General features: G+C 39.5%; 3 protein-coding genes across 5 annotated transcripts; all 3 read left to right on the top strand.

Annotated features, from left to right (window-relative positions):
- The first annotated feature begins 461 nt into the window (after nt 1-461).
- Nucleotides 462-2,284, top strand: LOC124407130 (tRNA (adenine(58)-N(1))-methyltransferase non-catalytic subunit TRM6). 2 transcript variants are annotated; one of them, XM_046882977.1, is made up of 2 exons: nt 462-507; nt 569-2,284. In XM_046882977.1, exon 2 carries the CDS (start codon nt 595-597, stop codon nt 1,990-1,992), a length of 1,398 nt encoding a protein of 465 aa, XP_046738933.1. In that variant the 5' UTR covers nt 462-507; nt 569-594; the 3' UTR covers nt 1,993-2,284. The 2 variants fall into 2 exon arrangements, with proteins under 2 accessions (XP_046738933.1, XP_046738934.1); XM_046882978.1 differs by having other exon boundaries at nt 477-503; nt 576-2,284.
- Nucleotides 2,285-3,065: 781 nt separating this feature from the next.
- Nucleotides 3,066-4,965, top strand: LOC124407153. Its single transcript, XM_046883007.1, has 2 exons — nt 3,066-3,615; nt 3,867-4,965. Exons 1-2 carry the CDS (start codon nt 3,280-3,282, stop codon nt 4,143-4,145), a joined length of 615 nt encoding a protein of 204 aa, XP_046738963.1. The 5' UTR covers nt 3,066-3,279; the 3' UTR covers nt 4,146-4,965.
- Nucleotides 4,966-6,299: 1,334 nt separating this feature from the next.
- LOC124406996 (chromobox protein homolog 1-like) lies at nt 6,300-9,365 on the top strand. Of its 2 annotated transcripts, none has more exons than XM_046882758.1 (3): nt 6,300-6,406; nt 7,687-8,023; nt 8,285-9,365. In XM_046882758.1, exons 2-3 carry the CDS (start codon nt 7,693-7,695, stop codon nt 8,506-8,508), a joined length of 555 nt encoding a protein of 184 aa, XP_046738714.1. In that variant the 5' UTR covers nt 6,300-6,406; nt 7,687-7,692; the 3' UTR covers nt 8,509-9,365. The 2 variants fall into 2 exon arrangements, with proteins under 2 accessions (XP_046738714.1, XP_046738713.1); XM_046882757.1 differs by lacking the exon at nt 6,300-6,406 and adding an exon at nt 6,481-6,638.
- Nucleotides 9,366-23,119: the final 13,754 nt, after the last annotated feature.

Below are 23,119 nucleotides of genomic sequence, written 5' to 3'. Positions count from 1 at the left end.
CAATGCGTGACTATAAACATTCTTTTGCAAGTTTGATTTCAGATCATAGATGCGTTTTTATTCAAAATAGAATTCATCAATTACTCTTCGAAATATAGTTTTTCGCCGATATCTTTTAATGAATTCATAATGAATATAACTATTTTTCGGCAAAAAATGTACTTCACAGGTAAGTTGAAACTCGAAACGGGGAATTACGATTTTATCGTATTTAAAAAGATGAAATCTGAAAACTTGGTATGGTGTCCCAACAAAATTACCCTACTGCAAGCGTTTTGCAAATGCGTTGGCAAATGTAATTTTAACTAATTGTAAATTTACTTATTTGAATGAACCCGCCTTAAAATCTACAGGGCTGCAGCCTGGGAACCTTTGGGTTAAAAACGTTGGCAGCCCTGACCCGAGCTTCGATTGGCCGTTTGAGTCGATCTTGTCTGTGGTCGATCTAGGCTTACGCTACAGCAACAGTTGACATCTCGTTGGCTCCCTATTTGGAGGTTAAGGTAATCATTTCTCACGTGGACATCTGATTACCACCGAAAGTAGAAAATATAAAGAAATTTCTTTCTTTGTAGTACCCAAAGTGCCTCCGTAATGAGCGAGATTGATGCAGAAGTTGTTAAAGTTGGAGACTATGTTGTCGTACAAAGACAGAATTACTACAAGCTGCATAAGGTGACGGCAAATGGAAACTTACTGCTGGGTAAAGACCAGCTGGAAATGAGTAGTATAATTGGGAAACCAATGTGGACAACGTATAAAATGGAAGCAAAGGTGACAGGCAAGCGATTATACATTTTACAGGAGACTAAAGAAGTTGAATCATTGTCGGAAGACTTGAAGAGTATGTTACCAAGCGGACTAGACAACAGAAGCATCATTGATGACGGGACGTCACAGCAGCTATCAACCGAAGATATTGTGGGATTAAGGGAAGCGGGGAAGTCGAGTAAAGAAATAGTTGGCAAACTGATAGAGAACAGCAAAACGTTTCAGAATAAAACTGAATATTCGCAAGCCAAGTATTTGAAAAAAAAAGAAAAGAAATATTTTGAGTACATCACAATTAGAAAACCTACAATACGGTTAATTCAAGATATTTATTTTCGAATGGATCATCAGAAAATCAGCAGTCTGAGGATGGATACACTAGCTCAGCTCCTTTCTTATTCTGGCGTTAATGCTGACGGGCTCTTCATGGTTTACGACAGCGGTTCTCAAGGGTTGCCTGCTTCAGCTATGCTTCATCGAATTGGCGCCGGGACAAATGGTAAACTAATTCACATGCATCCAGGAAATATTCCCCAAAGAACATTAATTCAGGCAATGAATTTTCCCGAGGAACAGCTGCATAGAATGCTTACTGTTAACATTTATAGTCTAATACGTATGTATTATCAGGGGACTGAACAATTTCTAGAAGAATCAAAGTACAAAGTGAAGTCTGATGCCCCGAACGTAGAATGCATTGTATTGGAATGCAATGACACTCACTTGACAGAAGATGTGGCAAATCGTAATGTGTCCGAGGCTGAAGCTGAAGTAAGAGCAGAGGGGACTACAGAAGGTAATGCAAGCAACGGAGCTTTGAACTCATTGGAAAGTAAAGGGTTGAAACGGAAACTTAGCGATGCACCGAGTCATGAACCTCCTAAAAAACCAAAATGGCTTCTAGAAACACAAGAGGCTGTTGAGATTATTAAAGTAACTAAGGCTGACGGTCTAGCTATCATAGCTAAAGAACATCCACTCAATATAATCAAAGGTCTTCTGCCATTCTTAGGAATCTCTAGACCATTTGTGATTTATCATTCATCTCGAGAACCATTACAGGAAACTTACGTCGCTTTGAAGCAAAGATCAGATGTTATCAATTTAAGATTATTCGCCAACTTCTTACGATCTTATCAAGTATTGCCGGATAGGACACATCCTGACATTTTAATGAGTGACATAGGTGGATATTTATTGTACGGATATCTGGTCGACTGAGTTTAATACAGAAACTTTCATAATCCAGAGTGATTAAAGCACCACACAGTTGTACCACTTCTAGTGAAAATTTCAGCTAATTTTGAACCATATAGGATATGGCTAACGAAGTTGTAGAGAAAGACTTTTTTACGAAATAATAATCAGTAAATAAATTGAGTGATTTGATACAAGATCCAAGCATGATAATAAGTTGTTTTCGAATATTTTACAGTACCAATAATTTGTGCAAAATTTATTGTAAATAGTTTTCCGAAAAAATTTCAGCATTTTGTGCTAGCTTCATTGTAATTCAATAAAAAATTCCACTCATTACTTTAAATTACATAAAGTCATGTTGACCATTTCTCATAAAAGTATAAATATGAAAGTAAAATCTATTCAATCGAAGAAGTACGTTCTTAGGCTAACTGCATCTTACGAATTGAAATCCATTGTATTGTTACTTTAATAAAAATTTCAGAATATTCAATAATCAGTTTGCAGTATAGTAAATTGTATCAATCTATATATATTTATATATATCTATATATATTTATATAGGATCTATATATATATATTTGATCCTTATGTAAATTGCAGGTAACGAAATTCTTAATTAAGTATCAATGCGTTTCGTTATAGATGCTTAGCTTGCCTATATTTTTAATTTATACCATTTTGTACCCGATGTATATTATAATATATCAACGTATCATATTTTAAATCGAGGCGTCATGCCGCGAATGTACCATCAAATGATTGTACCCTCAGTCGGTAATATCAGAATCTGCTGCAACCCAAATCAACCTGCATCGTTAACTGTAGATATCTACGGTATATACATATTTAGGCCTGATTTGGAAAGTGCATTTGATGGGAAGTGAAATTAATACTGAAGTTTGAACTCGAATATTTCCTCAATCGAAATACGAACTGCTCTGAAATTCGAAACCAATACCTGTGTTATCATGCAGTGCTTGACTTGAACCATGTTTTAAACAGTTTGAAATAAGTGTTACATGAGTCGTGTGAGTGTAGCGGTGACTGAAGAATATACGATCAACGGTGTTAGGTACAATGTATTCACGCTGATCACGCAGCCTTGCCCAAAAAATCGTTAATTCCCGCTTGGCAGCCGTTGGCGTTTAACTGCGTTCACTCACGTTGGCATCCATGCTTTCTACCGCCAAAGCCTAAGCGACAAGCGATCAGGAAGAAGTGAACTGCAACAAGAGTCTAGTGAATTATTGACAGTTTGATAAGCGTTATTATTTGGCATTAGAAGTCAAGAAATAAGCAGCGATAATGAGGCCAGATTCAAGGAGCATCTCTTTCACATTTCACCGCTCGGCTTTAACCGCAAACAACATTTCAGACGAGCCGAAGGAGTCGAGAAATTTACGTCAAAGACTGCAGGATCGTTTTGACCAAGAATGCCCGTACAATTTGGCAAAAAAAGAGTCACCTTCGAAAAAACGTACTTCCAAATGTAAGGCCGGTACCTTAACTCCCGAAAAAGGATGGAGCAATTTAAGTTTGAGTAACGTTTCGGCCGACTCAAGACGAGCCTTCAGAAATGGAGCCGAAAAATTATCCAAAACCATCTCTTCAGTTCGAATGACTTTTGGAACAATTTCTCAGGTTTGTGTGTGCTACCATAAGATATTGGGGATCTCCTCTTATACGTCTATTTTTTAATAACTGCCTTTCAACACCAGTTACTTTTCACTTCACGATAGTAGAATACCATCTACACGGAATTTAAACACTGGCTACAGCCATTGAACTAAAAATCCATTCTATTATTTGGGTTTATATCTGTCTGTGCCACTAAGAGTTGTGTTGTGATTTTTATGAAATAAACAATAACGTGCTTCTTTTTCTCTATCAAGAAATTCAGAAGTTCAACACGCAGGAGGCAGCGTTTAGAGGAATGCCATTCCCCTACAATTTCTGCTACACCGCAAACTCGCTCTCGGCATTTGTTGGGCAGGACACCAACAAAACTGTACAGTCCATTTGGCATAGAGTCGCCAAGGTCTGCTTGGAGTAATTCACCTGGAAAAGAAAATTATGATTCTAGTACCAGGCATAAACTTACCAGCGTTGAAGAAAAATTACGCAAACCTTTTCAACTAACCAAAGCTAATGGCTTTACTACATTCAGATAAATTCTGAAATCAATATATCTATCGCACAGATACTGATTACTAATCGGCACATTTTTTCACGTTTACTTATCCTTCAAAGGATAAGAATATTTTTCTTTTCCAGCAAGACATATTGCTGGATGCTGCTACTTTGATTGTAAGATAATTGATGCCTTAACATTTTTTGATAAAGCAAGCTTGTGTGATTTACATATTTTATAGATAGCACGTCAGAGCTAATTAATGATTAATCTAATTTCGACTGGTTAATTTATTTATGCTATTTTTACACTATAAATTAGGAATAATCAAATTAGTACCTTATTAATCAAAAAACCACCGAAAGTTATCACGCTTATTCACATCCAAATCATAATTTGCTGTCCACAACTTGAATGCATATCGAAAAAATGAATCTTCACTACCTAATTGATATTGACGGTAATTTATCTCACAACAAATTTCACTCAATAGAAAAAGCATTCGTGACAAGAGAACCAAGTAAGTAAGGAAAATATCGGTTCAGATATTTAAACCGACTGTAGCTATTTTACAGTTTCTCGTTCAAAATGATCATCGCAGGGGTAAAAGATTATCATTTACGATTAAAAATCGTGTATCACTTCTACATCCCAATTAATTATTAATTCCTCTGAATTTGCATTGGCAACTCCATTATTGATTGAAATTAAACTTAAAATTGTCTTTCCTCCAAATTGTACTGTAATGTTAAGATTTGTGCAGCATATTGTATAAACCCCCTGCTTTGTATTTCTATTTCCAGTATTTATTGTTCGTAAGACAAACGAAACAGCCAACTGTGTTGGTTTATAAATGAAAAGAAATCCTATTAATTTAATATTTAAAGTACTATTTAATTTAGTGATTAAATAATAACTCATAACATATGGCAACTATGTTGGAATTAAGAAATAACATATGTCTCTAAATGATAGTTTTAGATACTTTTTCTTGACTGATTTAAGATCGACATGGTCTTTAGCCTATATCTTGTAGCTTTTTCACTTACTATGCCAGGTAGGGGCTATTTTTTCTACAAGTATATTCTGGACCATTGGATGCATATAATCCAAACCATTTTCAAGTATTATTGCTATGTACTGCTATTGTGTATACTATTAGTTGATATAGAAATATTAAACTGAAGTTCGGTTTTACAACTAAACATCAATCGTACGAATGAATATAAGCCGCAATTAAAAATCTGTATCTGATACTATAATAGAAAACAAAAATCTTGAATGTACACTTTTAAATACTAAACAGTCAAAATTTCCATTGGAATTTAGGTCCACAGGCACATAAATTTTCGAAAGTTTGATGAATAAGAATGATAACAAAATAATTAATGCAAACTTGTCTATTGAAGAATTCAGTATAATTGATTCGACTGATTAATGTAATGATCCATGATATTTCATTTTTATTATTACTTTGTTTTATATCTCTACATGTTTTGTTTTATCGGCGTAAATAAACTGGCGTGCTTGTAACACATTATTTATTTTCAAATATAATTCACATTTCATCTACACAAGCGGTCAGTGCCAGTTTTCATAATTTCATACTTTTTGAAGTATAACCAATCTACGACGCAAGTTTCGTCTTTCAAATTGAGTCTCCCTTGAAGCAGTGCACACCACTGCTCAGCAATGATTATCCGTTTCTCGTTTCTGCGATGCGTCCGTTAATTAAACGTATGCAATCAAAAAACATGAAAGTGTCCATGATAACCAGTTGTAATCGTTGAATTTCAAAAAGTCAAACTGAAATATCATAAAATCAGCCTTACTATTGGCCGCCGAGATCTATCTAACCAATCAACATATCCTACACACCTTCCATGCAAAGAAACGTGTATGTATATATATATACACATTTCTTTGCATTTATATATTTTGAATTTCTTTGCTATTATTATATATACATATATATATATATCATGTAAATGTATATATATACAGAGCGGATTGGTATGTTAAACACGTAATGTGGAAGGTCCGACTCTAGTAATTACTTTTTTAAACATTTCATTGTTCTTACACCGTGATTCGACGGTTTCGTACATACATACATTCGTCTCATATTATTCCGTCAGTGGCAGTTGGGTTGCGCTGAGTGCGTTCAGTGGTGATTGGCGGGAAAGTTGCGAGTCTCGTGCGTTCGTTGTCTATGCATTTCGATTTCCGCGGCAACTGGCGGTAACGGCAGATGCCAAAGAGGCACGAGCTACAGAGGACAGCGGCGTATCACGGAACTATGTAAGTAGTTTATTCGCAAGAATCAACGAAAAGTAAATAACCGTCGTCCACTCCGTGTAAAAAAACTTGGCACAATTAATTATCGGTCTTATAAATTCCCAACGAAATTCCCGGCCTGCATACGTTTCGTTGGAACTTCCAACCGCTTGGCGTGGCTTTCTGTGGCCAGCCATTTTGAGTATTGTCGAGTGTGATCTGGTGATTGATGTGATGCGTTACCTTGAATATGAAGGTATTTTCTAAATGATAATGATATTTATGATTCTCTTGATGTGACGGTTAATTTGCCTAATGCGAGGATTTTTTTGTGACTTCAAAGTGTCTATATTTTTCGAGGAATGATTATCCGCTTAGTTGTTCCAAGTCAACACTGTCATGTTGTTAAACCGTAGGCGATAGAAATTAGATATTTTGTCAGTTATGTACAACGAAATAACCCATTTATTGTGAATAGCGTGCCACTGTGAACCTACCTCACTGCTAAATTTGAATCAGTTCATCGGTATTATATGTAGAATGACGTTAGAAGCGATACACATGTCGTATCAGGCCGACAGCAAAAGCAAACAAAATGAGAATTATTAAAAAAAAACAAAAAAAAACAATAAACTTCTGTGATGTGTAAGTGTGAATATATTCGTAAAATTATCAGCAATTTGCACGAAGCATATTAATGTGGTCTACAAGTAATAATCAGTAGATTCCTTCACATTTTATTTTATAAAAACTTGTTCTTATACTGCACTCGAAACTTTTATGGTTTCTATGTGGTGGAATTTGAACCATGCATCACCAATTTACTACACAGTTCAAGTCTAATAATGTTTTGATGTTTGAAACCCCCAATACTGCTTTAGATGCAAGTAGAAAAATGCTTTATTTGACAATAGATGAAGACGGCAATTTCTGCATGATGAAAATATTTGCTACGGCAGACAATATCAACAAAATTTCTTGAAATGTACTGGGTTAGTGTCAGAGTGCAAAGAATATGTCAATCCTTGTAATGGTGAATTCTAAAAACCGATATTTCAAGTATCATAAAGAATATCATTGCGTGTTATAATGTAAGCTTTCTAAAACACAGTATTACATTGAAATATATCGTGAGTTAAATTATGTTCCAGCTCTGCAAGCATCAACTACTGTCTACTTCTAACATGATCTAACATTGTTGCAAAATGTTCTTATTTTTGTGTATCCCTATGTACCTGTTCCATTGAAAATATCACCAATATTAGTATATTTATATCTACATTATGTTATGTTGCTTGTCGCAGATTAAAATGAGTAAAACTAAGGAATCGCCTGTCGCGGATGGAGAAACTGAGGAGGAGTTCAGTGTTGAAAAAGTTTTGGATAGACGTGTCGTGAAAGGAAAAGTTGAATATTATCTAAAATGGAAAGGATACAGTAACGATGAAAACACATGGGAACCAGAGGAAAACCTTGATTGTCCAGACCTCATAGCACAGTTTGAAGAACAGCGTAAAAAAAGAGAAGCTGCAGGCAGTGGAAAAAAAGATGAAAAGGAACAAAAGAAACGAAAGAGTTCATCCACACCAACTCCGACAGCTCCCTCAAAGAAAAAGGTTACTGAAGATAAGAAACCTGAAGGTGAGAGATACTATCATTTGGAAGATGTAAGAATTTAAATCTCAGATCGTCATTTGGATTTTTTTTTATTGTACTCATTTCCGTAATCCTTTGGATTATCAAGTTGAAACGGAAACAGTGAATGAATAGTATTTGAACTATAATATCACAGGAATACATAAAGTTGACAATTATTGAGGCAACAATTATTATATTATATAACAAAACAGATACTGTATTTTCGAAAGTAAATTTTTACGTAATCACGTTCTTTTTTTACAGGTTTTGACCGAAATTTGGAACCAGAGAGAATCATTGGAGCGACTGACTCCAGTGGTGAATTAATGTTTTTGATGAAGTGGAAGGGCACAGACGATGCAGATCTTGTTCCAGCGAGGATAGCAAACGAAAAATGTCCCCAAATCGTAATTAGATTTTACGAAGAACGTCTAACCTGGCATAGTCCAACCCATGACGAGGAAAACAACAAAGCCGATCCTGAGTAGCAATTAAGACCTCAAACTTTGAAACCCAAATTGGGATTGTCTTATACTGCTCGTTTTAAAATATGTCGCATATAGCCATGTCATATTAGGTTCATTTATAAGTTATGTTACACACACGAGCAGACTCGTTACATTTACTTGGCTCTAAAAGCGTAATTCAAATTGATTCTTAAATTTTGAATAATACTTCATCGTTTTAACGTACCGCTATAACTTACACAGAATGTAGGATTATCTTTTAGCTATATTGTATATATGTGTAGCAACCGCGGATCTGAATGGTGAAATCTGACAGTTACTAAAGCACTTCTACCTTAGTTTTTGAATAAATAACTGGACTTTTTCGAAAACATTCTCGTTTGGTGATATTGACGTTTTATTTATATATTTTGTTGATAAAAGTGAAGTTCTACTATAAACTGATATTTAAGAAAACAATCAAACGTGGATAATATCTACTTATCACATTTGGGAAATGTAAGATAGCTCCTCAGTGAAATTTGCTTCGTGTAAAAAGTTTCTTCGTAATAAAAATTGCTTTTATTATGGAAAAATATCAAATTCGCTAGGTAGACGTGGTATAATTTTTACGAATCATTTACGTATCATCATTATGTGACTTGATGTGATGTATTCATTTTCTTTTCTATGTGTTAAAGTACCAGTTCATACTTATGTTGCAGCTCAACATGTTCCATGTTCTGCATCTCTGCATTCGGTTTTGATAACTTTAAGTCCAATTACAGTTACAAAATGTGAATCAGCCTATACAGCTGGCGGTGCATTTATATTTTTTGTAGTGAACGTGTGAGAAACGAGAACAAGAATATACCGATTGTTATCGAATAAACGCATAACCAAATGAGCATTTATACCCTTCGTGTTATGTGGTAATAGTAGTCGTATTTCAGTACTTCTGTCGTTATATGATTTGCACGCATTGCGTAGAAATTCACACAGAATGGTCCAGTCGAAACCCGGGGTAATGCAGATAATTGACTTCCTAAACGATAGTCATATTAATTTGGAGTTTCAATTAAATATCCCCTTTATACAACTGGCCTTCCTGATCCGACATTTCTGTAACGTAGAATTTCCACGTTTTCGATAATCTGAGTTTCATGCATTAAAAAATACATTCAAGAGACGCATTACATTTTTAAGCTTTTACGATGAAGATAGATTTAGCCGGTGTTGGTACAATATGACGATCTGAATTTCAGTTGCCAAATAACTGCAAAATCAAATTGCAATGCATCCAACAAGTAGTTTTGCTCACAATTGGTCTGAATAGCTGGGCTCCGAGAATAGTGTGATTATGTTCCGATGAAAGTTGTCAGTTTAGAATTGTGTGTATCGACTAACAAACTCGACGACTCCTTAAATCACTGTAGTTTTGCGAAAAAAAAACAATTACGCGCGGTCGAAAATTTCTGAGCAAGGAAGAACGAGGGATATTTATTACTCGCTACTCGCAACGGATCGAGAGTTACAGCCAGAAAACAAAATGTTCGTTTCGTGATTTTCGAGCTGCTGGTCTATTGTTCGCAATTTCTCTGCCGATGTTCCTACGGACTTTTTGTTGCGTTTTCTTCATTCCTGGGGCTCCGGTTAGTTGGGAAAAACTCATACTATTCGATTCTAAGATGGAAAATTTTTCGGTCAAAAGAAAGGCAAGGCTAACCCCTTTGCATTTCTTGTGAGAATTTCGACAACTTTGAAAAGTAAAGCACATAATTTTTGAGGGCACTATTCCGACGTAATTTTGCGGGAGAAATCGATTAAGCGCAGTCCCAATACGCTGCGAGCAGCGCCTGAAAAGTTACAGCCGAAAAACTGCAGATTTTCGTCGTCAGTTCTCTGCTGTTGGTCCTACGCTCTTTTTCATGTGTTTTTTGAGTTCCTGGTGGTCGAATTACTCTAGAAAGGGTCATACTAATCGATTTGGAGACGCAAAATTTTTGGCTCCGAAAATCGAGAAAAAACTAAGGCTAACCCCTTTGGATTTTTGTCAAAAATTTCGACGATTACCAAAAAGGCTGCAATTGATTTCTTAGGGCACTATTCCGACGTAATTTTGCAAGAGAAATCGATTGAGCGCAGTCCCAATACGCTGCGAGCAGCGCCTGAAAAGTTACAGCCGAAAAACTGCAGATTTTCGTCGTCATTTCTCTGCTGTTGGTCCTACGCTCTTTTCCAGGTGTTTTTTGAGTTCCTGGTGGTCGAATTACTCTAGAAAGGGTCATACTAATCGATTCGAAGACGCAAAATTTTCGACTCCGAAAATCGAGGAAAAACTAAGGCTAACCCCTTTGGATTTTTGTCAAAAATTTCGACGATTTTAAAAAAGGCTGCAATTGATTTCCTAGGGCACTATTTCGACGTAATTTTGCGAGAGAAATCGATTGAGCGCAGTCCCAATACGCTGCGAGCAGCGCCTGAAAAGTTACAGCCGAAAAACTGCAGATTTTCGTCGTCATTTCTCTGCTGTTGGTCCTACGCTCTTTTTCATGTGTTTTTTGAGTTCCTGGTGGTCGAATTACTCTGAAAAGGGTCATACTAATCGATTCGGAGACGCAAAATTTTCGACTCCGAAAATCGAGAAGAAACTAAGGCTAACCCCTTTGGATTTTTGTCGAAAATTTCGACGATTTTAGAAAAGGCTGCAATTGATTTCTTAGGGCACTATTCCGACGTAATTTTGCGAGAGAAATCGATTGAGCGCAGTCCCAATACGCTGCGAGCAGCGCCTGAAAAGTTACAGCCGAAAAACTGCAGATTTTCGTCGTCATTTCTCTGCTGTTGGTCCTACGCTCTTTTTCATGTGTTTTTTGAGTTCCTGGTGGCCGAATTACTCTAGAAAGGGTCATACTAATCGATTCGGAGACGCAAAATTTTCGGCTCCGAAAATCGAGAAAAAACTAAGGCTAACCCCTTTGGATTTTTGTCGAAAATTTCGACAATTACGAAAAAGGCTGGAATTGATTTCTTAGGGCACTATTCCGACGTAATTTTGCGAGAGAAATCGATTGAGCGCAGTCCCAATACGCTGCGAGCAGCGCCTGAAAAGTTACAGCCGAAAAACTGCAGATTTTCGTCGTCATTCCTCTGCTGTTGGTCCCACGCTCTTTTTCATGTGTTTTTTGAGTTCCTGGTGGTCGAATTACTCTGGAAAGGGTCATACTAATCGATTCGGAGACGCAAAATTTTCGACTCCGAAAATCGAGGAAAAACTAAGGCTAACCCCTTTGGATTTTTGTCGAAAATTTCGACGATTTTAGAAAAGGCTGCAATTAATTTCTTAGGGCACTATTCCGACGTAATTTTGCGAGATAAATCGATTGAGCGCAGTCCCAATACGCTGCGAGCAGCGCCTGAAAAGTTACGGCCGAAAAACTGCAGATTTTCGTCGTCATTTCTCTGCTGTTGGTCCTACGCTCTTTTTCATGTGTTTTTTGAGTTCCTGGTGGCCGAATTACTCTAGAAAGGGTCATACTAATCGATTCGGAGACGCAAAATTTTCGGCTCCGAAAATCGAGAAAAAACTAAGGCTAACCCCTTTGGATTTTTGTCGAAAATTTCGACGATTTTAAAAAAGGCTGCAATTGATTTCTTAGGGCACTATTCCGACGTAATTTTGCGAGAGAAATCGATTGAGCGCAGTCCCAATACGCTGCGAGCAGCGCCTGAAAAGTTACAGCCGAAAAACTGCAGATTTTCGTCGTCATTTCTCTGCTGTTGGTCCTACGCTCTTTTTCGTGTGTTTTTTGAGTTCCTGGAGGCCGAATTACTCTAGAAAGGGTCATACCTATCGATTCGGGGACGCAAAATTTTCGACTCCGAAAATCGAGAAAAAACTAAGGCTAACCCCTTTGGATTTTTGTCGAAAATTTCGACGATTTTGAAAAAGGCTGCAATTAATTCATTAGTGCAGTATTCCGACGTAATTTTGCGAGAGAAATCGATTGAGCGCAGTCCCAATACGCTGCGAGCAGCGCCTGAGAAGTTACAGCCGAAAAACTGCAGATTTTCGTCGTCATTTCTCTGCTGTTGGTCCTACGCTCTTTTTCATGTGTTTTTTGAGTTCCTGGTGGCCGAATTACTCTAGAAAGGGTCATACTAATCGATTCGGAGACGCAAAATTTTCGACTCCGAAAATCGAGAAGAAACTAAGGCTAACCCCTTTGGATTTTTGTCGAAGATTTCGACAATTTTAAGAAAGGCTGCAATTAATTTATTAGGGCACTATTCCGACGAAATTTTGCGAGAGAAATCGTTTTAGCGCAGTCCCAATACGCTGCGAGCAGCGCCTGAAAAGTTACAGCCGAAAAACTGCAGATTTTCGTCGTCATTTCTCTGCTGTTGGTCCTACGCTCTTTTCCAGGTGTTTTTTGAGTTCCTGGTGGTCGAATTACTCTGGAAAGGGTCATACTAATCGATTCGGAGACGCAAAATTTTCGACTCCGAAAATCGAGGAAAAACTAAGGCTAACCCCTTTGGATTTTTGTCGAAAATTTCGACGATTTTAAGAAAGGCTGCAATTGATTTCCTAGGGCACTATTCCGACGTAATTTTGCGAGAGAAATCGATTGAGCGCAGTCCCAATACGCTGCGAGCAGCGCCTGAAAAGTTACAGCCGAAAAACTGCAGATTTTCGTCGTCATTTCTCTGCTGTTGGTCCTACGCTCTTTTTCATGTGTTTTTTGAGTTCCTGGTGGTCGAATTACTCTGAAAAGGGTCATACTAATCGATTCGGAGACGCAAAATTTTCGACTCCGAAAATCGAGGAAAAACTAAGGCTAACCCCTTTGGATTTTTGTCGAAAATTTCGACGATTTTAAAAAAGGCTGCAATTAATTTATTAGGGCACTATTCCGACGTAATTTTGCGAGAGAAATCGTTTGAGCGCAGTCCCAATACGCTGCGAGCAGCGCCTGAAAAGTTACAGCCGAAAAACTGCAGATTTCCGTCGTCATTTCTCTGCTGTTGGTCCTACGCTCTTTTTCATGTGTTTTTTGAGTTCCTGGTGGCCGAATTACTCTAAAAAGGGTCATACTAATCGATTCGGAGACGCAAAATTTTCGGCTCCGAAAATCGAGAAAAAACTAAGGCTAACCCCTTTGGATTTTTGTCGAAAATTTCGACAATTACGGAAAAGGCTGGAATTGATTTCTTAGGGCACTATTCCGACGTAATTTTGCGAGAGAAATCGATTGAGCGCAGTCCCAATACGCTGCGAGCAGCGCCTGAAAAGTTACAGCCGAAAAACTGCAGATTTTCGTCGTCATTTCTCTGCTGTTGGTCCTACGCTCTTTTTCGTGTGTTTTTTGAGTTCCTGGAGGCCGAATTACTCTAGAAAGGGTCATACCTATCGATTCGGGGACGCAAAATTTTCGACTCCGAAAATCGAGAAAAAACTAAGGCTAACCCCTTTGGATTTTTGTCGAAAATTTCGACGATTTTGAAAAAGGCTGCAATTAATTCATTAGTGCAGTATTCCGACGTAATTTTGCGAGAGAAATCGATTGAGCGCAGTCCCAATACGCTGCGAGCAGCGCCTGAGAAGTTACAGCCGAAAAACTGCAGATTTTCGTCGTCATTTCTCTGCTGTTGGTCCTACGCTCTTTTTCATGTGTTTTTTGAGTTCCTGGTGGCCGAATTACTCTAGAAAGGGTCATACTAATCGATTCGGAGACGCAAAATTTTCGACTCCGAAAATCGAGAAGAAACTAAGGCTAACCCCTTTGGATTTTTGTCGAAGATTTCGACAATTTTAAGAAAGGCTGCAATTAATTTATTAGGGCACTATTCCGACGAAATTTTGCGAGAGAAATCGTTTTAGCGCAGTCCCAATACGCTGCGAGCAGCGCCTGAAAAGTTACAGCCGAAAAACTGCAGATTTTCGTCGTCATTTCTCTGCTGTTGGTCCTACGCTCTTTTTCATGTGTTTTTTGAGTTCCTGGTGGCCGAATTACTCTAAAAAGGGTCATACTAATCGATTCGGAGACGCAAAATTTTCGGCTCCGAAAATCGAGAAAAAACTAAGGCTAACCCCTTTGGATTTTTGTCGAAAATTTCGACAATTACGGAAAAGGCTGGAATTGATTTCTTAGGGCACTATTCCGACGTAATTTTGCGAGAGAAATCGATTGAGCGCAGTCCCAATACGCTGCGAGCAGCGCCTGAAAAGTTACAGCCGAAAAACTGCAGATTTTCGTCGTCATTCCTCTGCTGTTGGTCCCACGCTCTTTTTCATGTGTTTTTTGAGTTCCTGGTGGCCGAATTACTCTAGAAAGGGTCATACTAATCGAATCGGAGACGCAAAATTTTCGGCTCCGAAAATCGAGAAAAAACTAAGGCTAACCCCTTAGGATTTTTGTCGGAAATTTCGACGATTTTAAAAAAGGCTGCAATTAATTTATTAGGGCACTATTCCGACGTAATTTTGCGTGAGAAATCGTTTGAGCGCAGTCCCAATACGCTGCGAGCAGCGCCTGAAAAGTTACAGCCGAAAAACTGCAGATTTTCGTCGTCATTTCTCTGCTGTTGGTCCTACGCTTTTTTTCATGTGTTTTTTGAGTTCCTGGTGGCCGAATTACTCCAGAAAGGGTCATACCTATCGATTCGGGGACGCAATATTTTCGACTCCGAAAATCGAGAAAAAACTAAGGCTAACCCCTCTGGATTTTTGTCGAAAATTTCGACGATTTTGAAAAAGGCTGCAAATAATTCATTAGTGCAGTATTCCGACGTAATTTTGCGAGAGAAATCGATTGAGCGCAGTCCCAATACGCTGCGAGCAGCGCCTGAAAAGTTACAGCCGAAAAACCACAGATTTTCGTCGTCATTTCTCTGCTGTTGGTCCTACGCTCTTTTCCAGGTGTTTTTTGAGTTCGTGGTGGTCGAATTACTCTAGAAAGGGTCATACTAATCGATTCGAAGACGCAAAATTTTCGGCTCCGAAAATCGAGAAAAAACTAAGGCTAACCCCTTTGGATTTTTGTCGAAAATTTCGACGATTACGAAAAAGGCTGGAATTGATTTCTTAGGGCACTATTCCGACGTAATTTTGCGAGAGAAATCGATTGAGCGCAGTCCCAATACGCTGCGAGCAGCGCCTGAAAAGTTACAGCCGAAAAACTGCAGATTTTCGTCGTCATTCCTCTGCTGTTGGTCCCACGCTCTTTTTCATGTGTTTTTTGAGTTCCTGGTGGCCGAATTACTCTAGAAAGGGTCATACTAATCGATTCGGAAACGCAAAATTTTCGGCTCCGAAAATCGAGAAAAAACTAAGGCTAACCCCTTTGGATTTTTGTCGAAAATTCCGACGATTTTAAAAAAGGCTGCAATTAATTTATTAGGGCACTATTCCGACGTAATTTTGCGGGAGAAATCGATTGAGCGCAGTCCCAATACGCTGCGAGCAGCGCCTGAAAAGTTACAGCCGAAAAACTGCAGATTTTCGTCGTCATTTCTCTGCTGTTGGTCCTACGCTCTTTTTCGTGTGTTTTTTGAGTTCCTGGTGGCCGAATTACTCTAGAAAGGGTCATACTAATCGATTCGGAGACGCAAAATTTTCGGCTCCGAAAATCGAGAAAAAACTAAGGCTAACCCCTTTGGATTTTTGTCGAAAATTTCGACGATTACGAAAAAGGCTGGAATTGATTTCTTAGGGCACTATTCCGACGTAATTTTGCGAGAGAAATCGATTGAGCGCAGTCCCAATACGCTGCGAGCAGCGCCTGAAAAGTTACAGCCAAAAAACTGCAGATTTTCGTCGTCATTCCTCTGCTGTTGGTCCCACGCTCTTTTTCATGTGTTTTTTGAGTTCCTGGTGGTCGAATTACTCTAGAAAGGGTCATACTAATCGATTCGGAGACGCAAAATTTTCGACTCCGAAAATCGAGGAAAAACTAACGCTAACCCCTTTGGATTTTTGTCGAAAATTTCGACGATTTTAAAAAAGGCTGCAATCGATTTCTTAGGGCACTATTCCGACGTAATTTTGCGAGAGAAATCGATTGAGCGCAGTCCCAATACGCTGCGAGCAGCGCCTAAGAAGTGACAGCCGAAAAACTGCAGATTTTCGTCGTCATTTCTCTGCTGTTGGTCCTACGCTCTTTTCCAGGTGTTTTTTGAGTTCCTGGTGGTCGAATTACTCTAGAAAGGGTCATACTAATCGATTCGAAGACGCAAAATTTTCGACTCCGAAAATCGAGGAAAAACTAAGGCTAACCCCTTTGGATTTTTGTCGAAAATTTCGACGATTTTAAAAAAGGCTGCAATTAATTTATTAGGGCACTATTCCGACGTAATTTTGCGAGAGAAATCGTTTGAGCGCAGTCCCAATACGCTGCGAGCAGCGCCTGAAAAGTTACAGCCGAAAAACTGCAGATTTTCGTCGTCATTTCTCTGCTGTTGGTCCTACGCTCTTTTTCATGTGTTTTTTGAGTTCCTGGTAGCCGAAATACTCTGGAAAGGGTCATACCTATCGATTCGGGGACGCAAAATTTTCGGCTCCGAAAATCGAGAAAAAACTAAGGCTAACCCCTTTGGATTTTTGTCGAAAATTTCGACGATCACAAAAAAGGCTGCAATTGATTTCTTAGGGCACTATTCCGACGTAATTTTGCGAGAGAAATCGATTGAGCGCAGTCCCAATACGCTGCGAGCAGCGCCTGAAAAGTTACAGCCGAAAAACTGCAGATTTTCTTCGTCATTTCTCTGCTGTTGGTCCTACGCTCGTTTTCATGTGTTTTTTGAGTTCCTGGTGGTCGAATTACTCTGGAAAGGGTCATACTAATCGATTCGGAGACGCAAAATTTTCGACTCCGAAAATCGAGAAAAAACTAAGGCTAACCCCTTTGGATTTTTGTCGAAAATTTCGACGATTTTGAAAAAGGCTGCAATTAATTCATTAGGGCAGTATTCCGACGTAATTTTGCGAGAGAAATCGATTGAGCGCAGTCCCAATACGCTGCGAGCAGCGCCTAAAAAGTTACAGCCGAAAAACTGCAGATTTTCGTCGTCATTTCTCTGCTGTTGGTCCTACGCTCTTTTTCGTGTGTTTTTTGAGTTCCTGGAGGCCGAATTACTCTAGAAAGGGTCATACTAATCGATTCGGAGACGCAAAATTTTCGGCTCCGAAAATCGAGAAAAAACTAAGGCTAACCCCTTTGGATTTTTGTCGAAAATTTCGACGATTACGAAAAAGGCTGGAATTGATTTCTTAGGGCACTATTCCGACGTAATTTTGCGAGAGAAATCGATTGAGCGCAGTCCCAATACGCTGCGAGCAGCGCCTGAAAAGTTACAGCCGAAAAACTGCAGATTTTCGTCGTCATTCCTCTGCTGTTGGTCCCACGCTCTTTTTCATGTGTTTTTTGAGTTCCTGGTGGCCGAATTACTCTAGAAAGGGTCATACTAATCGATTCGGAGACGCAAAATTTTCGGCTCCGAAAATCGAGAAAAAACTAAGGCTAACCCCTTTTGATTTTTGTCGGAAATTTCGACGATTTTAAAAAAGGCTGCAATTAATTTATTAAGGCACTATTCCGACGTAATTTCGCGAGAGAAATCGTTTGAGCGCAGTCCCAATACGCTGCGAGCAGCGCCTGAAAAGTTACAGCCGAAAAACTGCAGATTTTCGTCGTCATTTCTCTGCTGTTGGTCCTACGCTCTTTTTCATGTGTTTTTTGAGTTCCTGGTGGCCGAATTACTCTAGAAAGGGTCATACTAATCGATTCGGAGACGCAAAATTTTCAGCTCCGAAAATCGAGAAAAAACTAAGGCTAACCCCTTCGGATTTTTGTCGAAAATTTCGACGATTTTAAGAAAGGCTGCAATTGATTTCCTAGGGCACTATTCCGACGTAATTTTGCGAGAGAAATCGATTGAGCGCAGTCCCAATACGCTGCGAGCAGCGCCTGAAAAGTTACAGCCGAAAAACTGCAGATTTTCGTCGTCATTTCTCTGCTGTTGGTCCTACGCTCTTTTCCAGGTGTTTTTTGAGTTCCTGGTGGTCGAATTACTCTAGAAAGGGTCATACTAATCGATTCGGAGACGCAAAATTTTCGACTCCGAAAATCGAGAAGAAACTAAGGCTAACCCCTTTGGATTTTTGTCAAAAATTTCGACGATTTTGGAAAAGGCTGCAATTAATTTCTTAGGGCACTATTCCGACGTAATTTTGCGAGATAAATCGATTGAGCGCAGTCCCAATACGCTGCGAGCAGCGCCTGAAAAGTTACAGCCGAAAAACTGCAGATTTTCGTCGTCATTCCTCTGCTGTTGGTCCCACGCTCTTTTTCATGTGTTTTTTGAGTTCCTGGTGGTCGAATTACTCTGGAAAGGGTCATACTAATCGATTCGGAGACGCAAAATTTTCGACTCCGAAAATCGAGGAAAAACTAAGGCTAACCCCTTTGGATTTTTGTCGAAAATTTCGACGATTTTAGAAAAGGCTGCAATTAATTTCTTAGGGCACTATTCCGACGTAATTTTGCGAGATAAATCGATTGAGCGCAGTCCCAATACGCTGCGAGCAGCGCCTGAAAAGTTACGGCCGAAAAACTGCAGATTTTCGTCGTCATTTCTCTGCTGTTGGTCCTACGCTCTTTTTCATGTGTTTTTTGAGTTCCTGGTGGCCGAATTACTCTAGAAAGGGTCATACTAATCGATTCGGAGACGCAAAATTTTCGGCTCCGAAAATCGAGAAAAAACTAAGGCTAACCCCTTTGGATTTTTGTCGAAAATTTCGACGATTTTAAAAAAGGCTGCAATTGATTTCTTAGGGCACTATTCCGACGTAATTTTGCGAGAGAAATCGATTGAGCGCAGTCCCAATACGCTGCGAGCAGCGCCTGAAAAGTTACAGCCGAAAAACTGCAGATTTTCGTCGTCATTTCTCTGCTGTTGGTCCTACGCTCTTTTTCGTGTGTTTTTTGAGTTCCTGGAGGCCGAATTACTCTAGAAAGGGTCATACCTATCGATTCGGGGACGCAAAATTTTCGACTCCGAAAATCGAGAAAAAACTAAGGCTAACCCCTTTGGATTTTTGTCGAAAATTTCGACGATTTTGAAAAAGGCTGCAATTAATTCATTAGTGCAGTATTCCGACGTAATTTTGCGAGAGAAATCGATTGAGCGCAGTCCCAATACGCTGCGAGCAGCGCCTGAGAAGTTACAGCCGAAAAACTGCAGATTTTCGTCGTCATTTCTCTGCTGTTGGTCCTACGCTCTTTTTCATGTGTTTTTTGAGTTCCTGGTGGCCGAATTACTCTAGAAAGGGTCATACTAATCGATTCGGAGACGCAAAATTTTCGACTCCGAAAATCGAGAAGAAACTAAGGCTAACCCCTTTGGATTTTTGTCGAAGATTTCGACAATTTTAAGAAAGGCTGCAATTAATTTATTAGGGCACTATTCCGACGAAATTTTGCGAGAGAAATCGTTTTAGCGCAGTCCCAATACGCTGCGAGCAGCGCCTGAAAAGTTACAGCCGAAAAACTGCAGATTTTCGTCGTCATTTCTCTGCTGTTGGTCCTACGCTCTTTTCCAGGTGTTTTTTGAGTTCCTGGTGGTCGAATTACTCTGGAAAGGGTCATACTAATCGATTCGGAGACGCAAAATTTTCGACTCCGAAAATCGAGGAAAAACTAAGGCTAACCCCTTTGGATTTTTGTCGAAAATTTCGACGATTTTAAGAAAGGCTGCAATTGATTTCCTAGGGCACTATTCCGACGTAATTTTGCGAGAGAAATCGATTGAGCGCAGTCCCAATACGCTGCGAGCAGCGCCTGAAAAGTTACAGCCGAAAAACTGCAGATTTTCGTCGTCATTTCTCTGCTGTTGGTCCTACGCTCTTTTTCATGTGTTTTTTGAGTTCCTGGTGGTCGAATTACTCTGAAAAGGGTCATACTAATCGATTCGGAGACGCAAAATTTTCGACTCCGAAAATCGAGGAAAAACTAAGGCTAACCCCTTTGGATTTTTGTCGAAAATTTCGACGATTTTAAAAAAGGCTGCAATTAATTTATTAGGGCACTATTCCGACGTAATTTTGCGAGAGAAATCGTTTGAGCGCAGTCCCAATACGCTGCGAGCAGCGCCTGAAAAGTTACAGCCGAAAAACTGCAGATTTCCGTCGTCATTTCTCTGCTGTTGGTCCTACGCTCTTTTTCATGTGTTTTTTGAGTTCCTGGTGGCCGAATTACTCTAAAAAGGGTCATACTAATCGATTCGGAGACGCAAAATTTTCGGCTCCGAAAATCGAGAAAAAACTAAGGCTAACCCCTTTGGATTTTTGTCGAAAATTTCGACAATTACGGAAAAGGCTGGAATTGATTTCTTAGGGCACTATTCCGACGTAATTTTGCGAGAGAAATCGATTGAGCGCAGTCCCAATACGCTGCGAGCAGCGCCTGAAAAGTTACAGCCGAAAAACTGCAGATTTTCGTCGTCATTTCTCTGCTGTTGGTCCTACGCTCTTTTTCGTGTGTTTTTTGAGTTCCTGGAGGCCGAATTACTCTAGAAAGGGTCATACCTATCGATTCGGGGACGCAAAATTTTCGACTCCGAAAATCGAGAAAAAACTAAGGCTAACCCCTTTGGATTTTTGTCGAAAATTTCGACGATTTTGAAAAAGGCTGCAATTAATTCATTAGTGCAGTATTCCGACGTAATTTTGCGAGAGAAATCGATTGAGCGCAGTCCCAATACGCTGCGAGCAGCGCCTGAGAAGTTACAGCCGAAAAACTGCAGATTTTCGTCGTCATTTCTCTGCTGTTGGTCCTACGCTCTTTTTCATGTGTTTTTTGAGTTCCTGGTGGCCGAATTACTCTAGAAAGGGTCATACTAATCGATTCGGAGACGCAAAATTTTCGACTCCGAAAATCGAGAAGAAACTAAGGCTAACCCCTTTGGATTTTTGTCGAAGATTTCGACAATTTTAAGAAAGGCTGCAATTAATTTATTAGGGCACTATTCCGACGAAATTTTGCGAGAGAAATCGTTTTAGCGCAGTCCCAATACGCTGCGAGCAGCGCCTGAAAAGTTACAGCCGAAAAACTGCAGATTTTCGTCGTCATTTCTCTGCTGTTGGTCCTACGCTCTTTTCCAGGTGTTTTTTGAGTTCCTGGTGGTCGAATTACTCTAGAAAGGGTCATACTAATCGATTCGGAGACGCAAAATTTTCGACTCCGAAAATCGAGGAAAAACTAAGGCTAACCCCTTTGGATTTTTGTCGAAAATTTCGACGATTTTAAGAAAGGCTGCAATTGATTTCCTAGGGCACTATTCCGACGTAATTTTGCGAGAGAAATCGATTGAGCGCAGTCCCAATACGCTGCGAGCAGCGCCTGAAAAGTTACAGCCGAAAAACTGCAGATTTTCGTCGTCATTTCTCTGCTGTTGGTCCTACGCTCTTTTCCAGGTGTTTTTTGAGTTCCTGGTGGTCGAATTACTCTAGAAAGGGTCATACTAATCGATTCGGAGACGCAAAATTTTCGACTCCGAAAATCGAGAAGAAACTAAGGCTAACCCCTTTGGATTTTTGTCAAAAATTTCGACGATTTTGGAAAAGGCTGCAATTAATTTCTTAGGGCACTATTCCGACGTAATTTTGCGAGATAAATCGATTGAGCGCAGTCCCAATACGCTGCGAGCAGCGCCTGAAAAGTTACGGCCGAAAAACTGCAGATTTTCGTCGTCATTTCTCTGCTGTTGGTCCTACGCTCTTTTTCATGTGTTTTTTGAGTTCCTGGTGGCCGAAATACTCTAGAAAGGGTCATACTAATCGATTCGGAGACGCAAAATTTTCGGCTCCGAAAATCGAGAAAAAACTAAGGCTAACCCCTTTGGATTTTTGTCGAAAATTTCGACAATTACGAAAAAGGCTGGAATTGATTTCTTAGGGCACTATTCCGACGTAATTTTGCGAGAGAAATCGATTGAGCGCAGTCCCAATACGCTGCGAGCAGCGCCTGAAAAGTTACAGCCGAAAAACTGCAGATTTTCGTCGTCATTTCTCTGCTGTTGGTCCTACGCTCTTTTTCATGTGTTTTTTGAGTTCCTGGTGGCCGAGTTACTCTAGAAAGGGTCATACCAATCGATTCGGAGACGCAAAATTTTCGGCTCCGAAAATCGAGAAAAAACTAAGGCTAACCCCTTTGGATTTTTGTCGAAAATTTCGACGATTTTAAAAAAGGCTGCAATTAATTTATTAGGGCACTATTCCGACGTAATTTTGCGTGAGAAATCGTTTGAGCGCAGTCCCAATACGCTGCGAGCAGCGCCTGAAAAGTTACAGCCGAAAAACTGCAGATTTTCGTCGTCATTTCTCTGCTGTTGGTCCTACGCTCTTTTTCATGTGTTTTTTGAGTTCCTGGTGGCCGAATTACTCTAAAAAGGGTCATACTAATCGATTCGGAGACGCAAAATTTTCGGCTCCGAAAATCGAGAAAAAACTAAGGCTAACCCCTTTGGATTTTTGTCGAAAATTTCGACAATTACGGAAAAGGCTGGAATTGATTTCTTAGGGCACTATTCCGACGTAATTTTGCGAGAGAAATCGATTGAGCGCAGTCCCAATACGCTGCGAGCAGCGCCTGAA

This window comes from Diprion similis, chromosome 6 (assembly GCF_021155765.1).
Source record: "Diprion similis isolate iyDipSimi1 chromosome 6, iyDipSimi1.1, whole genome shotgun sequence".
Taxonomy (NCBI): domain Eukaryota; kingdom Metazoa; phylum Arthropoda; class Insecta; order Hymenoptera; family Diprionidae; genus Diprion; species Diprion similis.
Note: the sequence above shows the minus strand (reverse complement) of the source record. Positions and strands in the feature narration are given on the sequence as shown.

Coding starts and splice junctions, on each gene's coding strand:
- LOC124407130 (XM_046882977.1), top strand. CDS start 595: ATGAGCGAGATTGATGCAGAAGTTGTTAAAGTTGGAGACTATGTTGTC.
- LOC124407153 (XM_046883007.1), top strand. CDS start 3,280: ATGAGGCCAGATTCAAGGAGCATCTCTTTCACATTTCACCGCTCGGCT. Junction 3,616..3,866: donor CTTTTGGAACAATTTCTCAG/GTTTGTGTGTGC, acceptor TTCTCTATCAAG/AAATTCAGAAGTTCAACACG.
- LOC124406996 (XM_046882757.1), top strand. Junction 8,024..8,284: donor TGAAGATAAGAAACCTGAAG/GTGAGAGATACT, acceptor CTTTTTTTACAG/GTTTTGACCGAAATTTGGAA.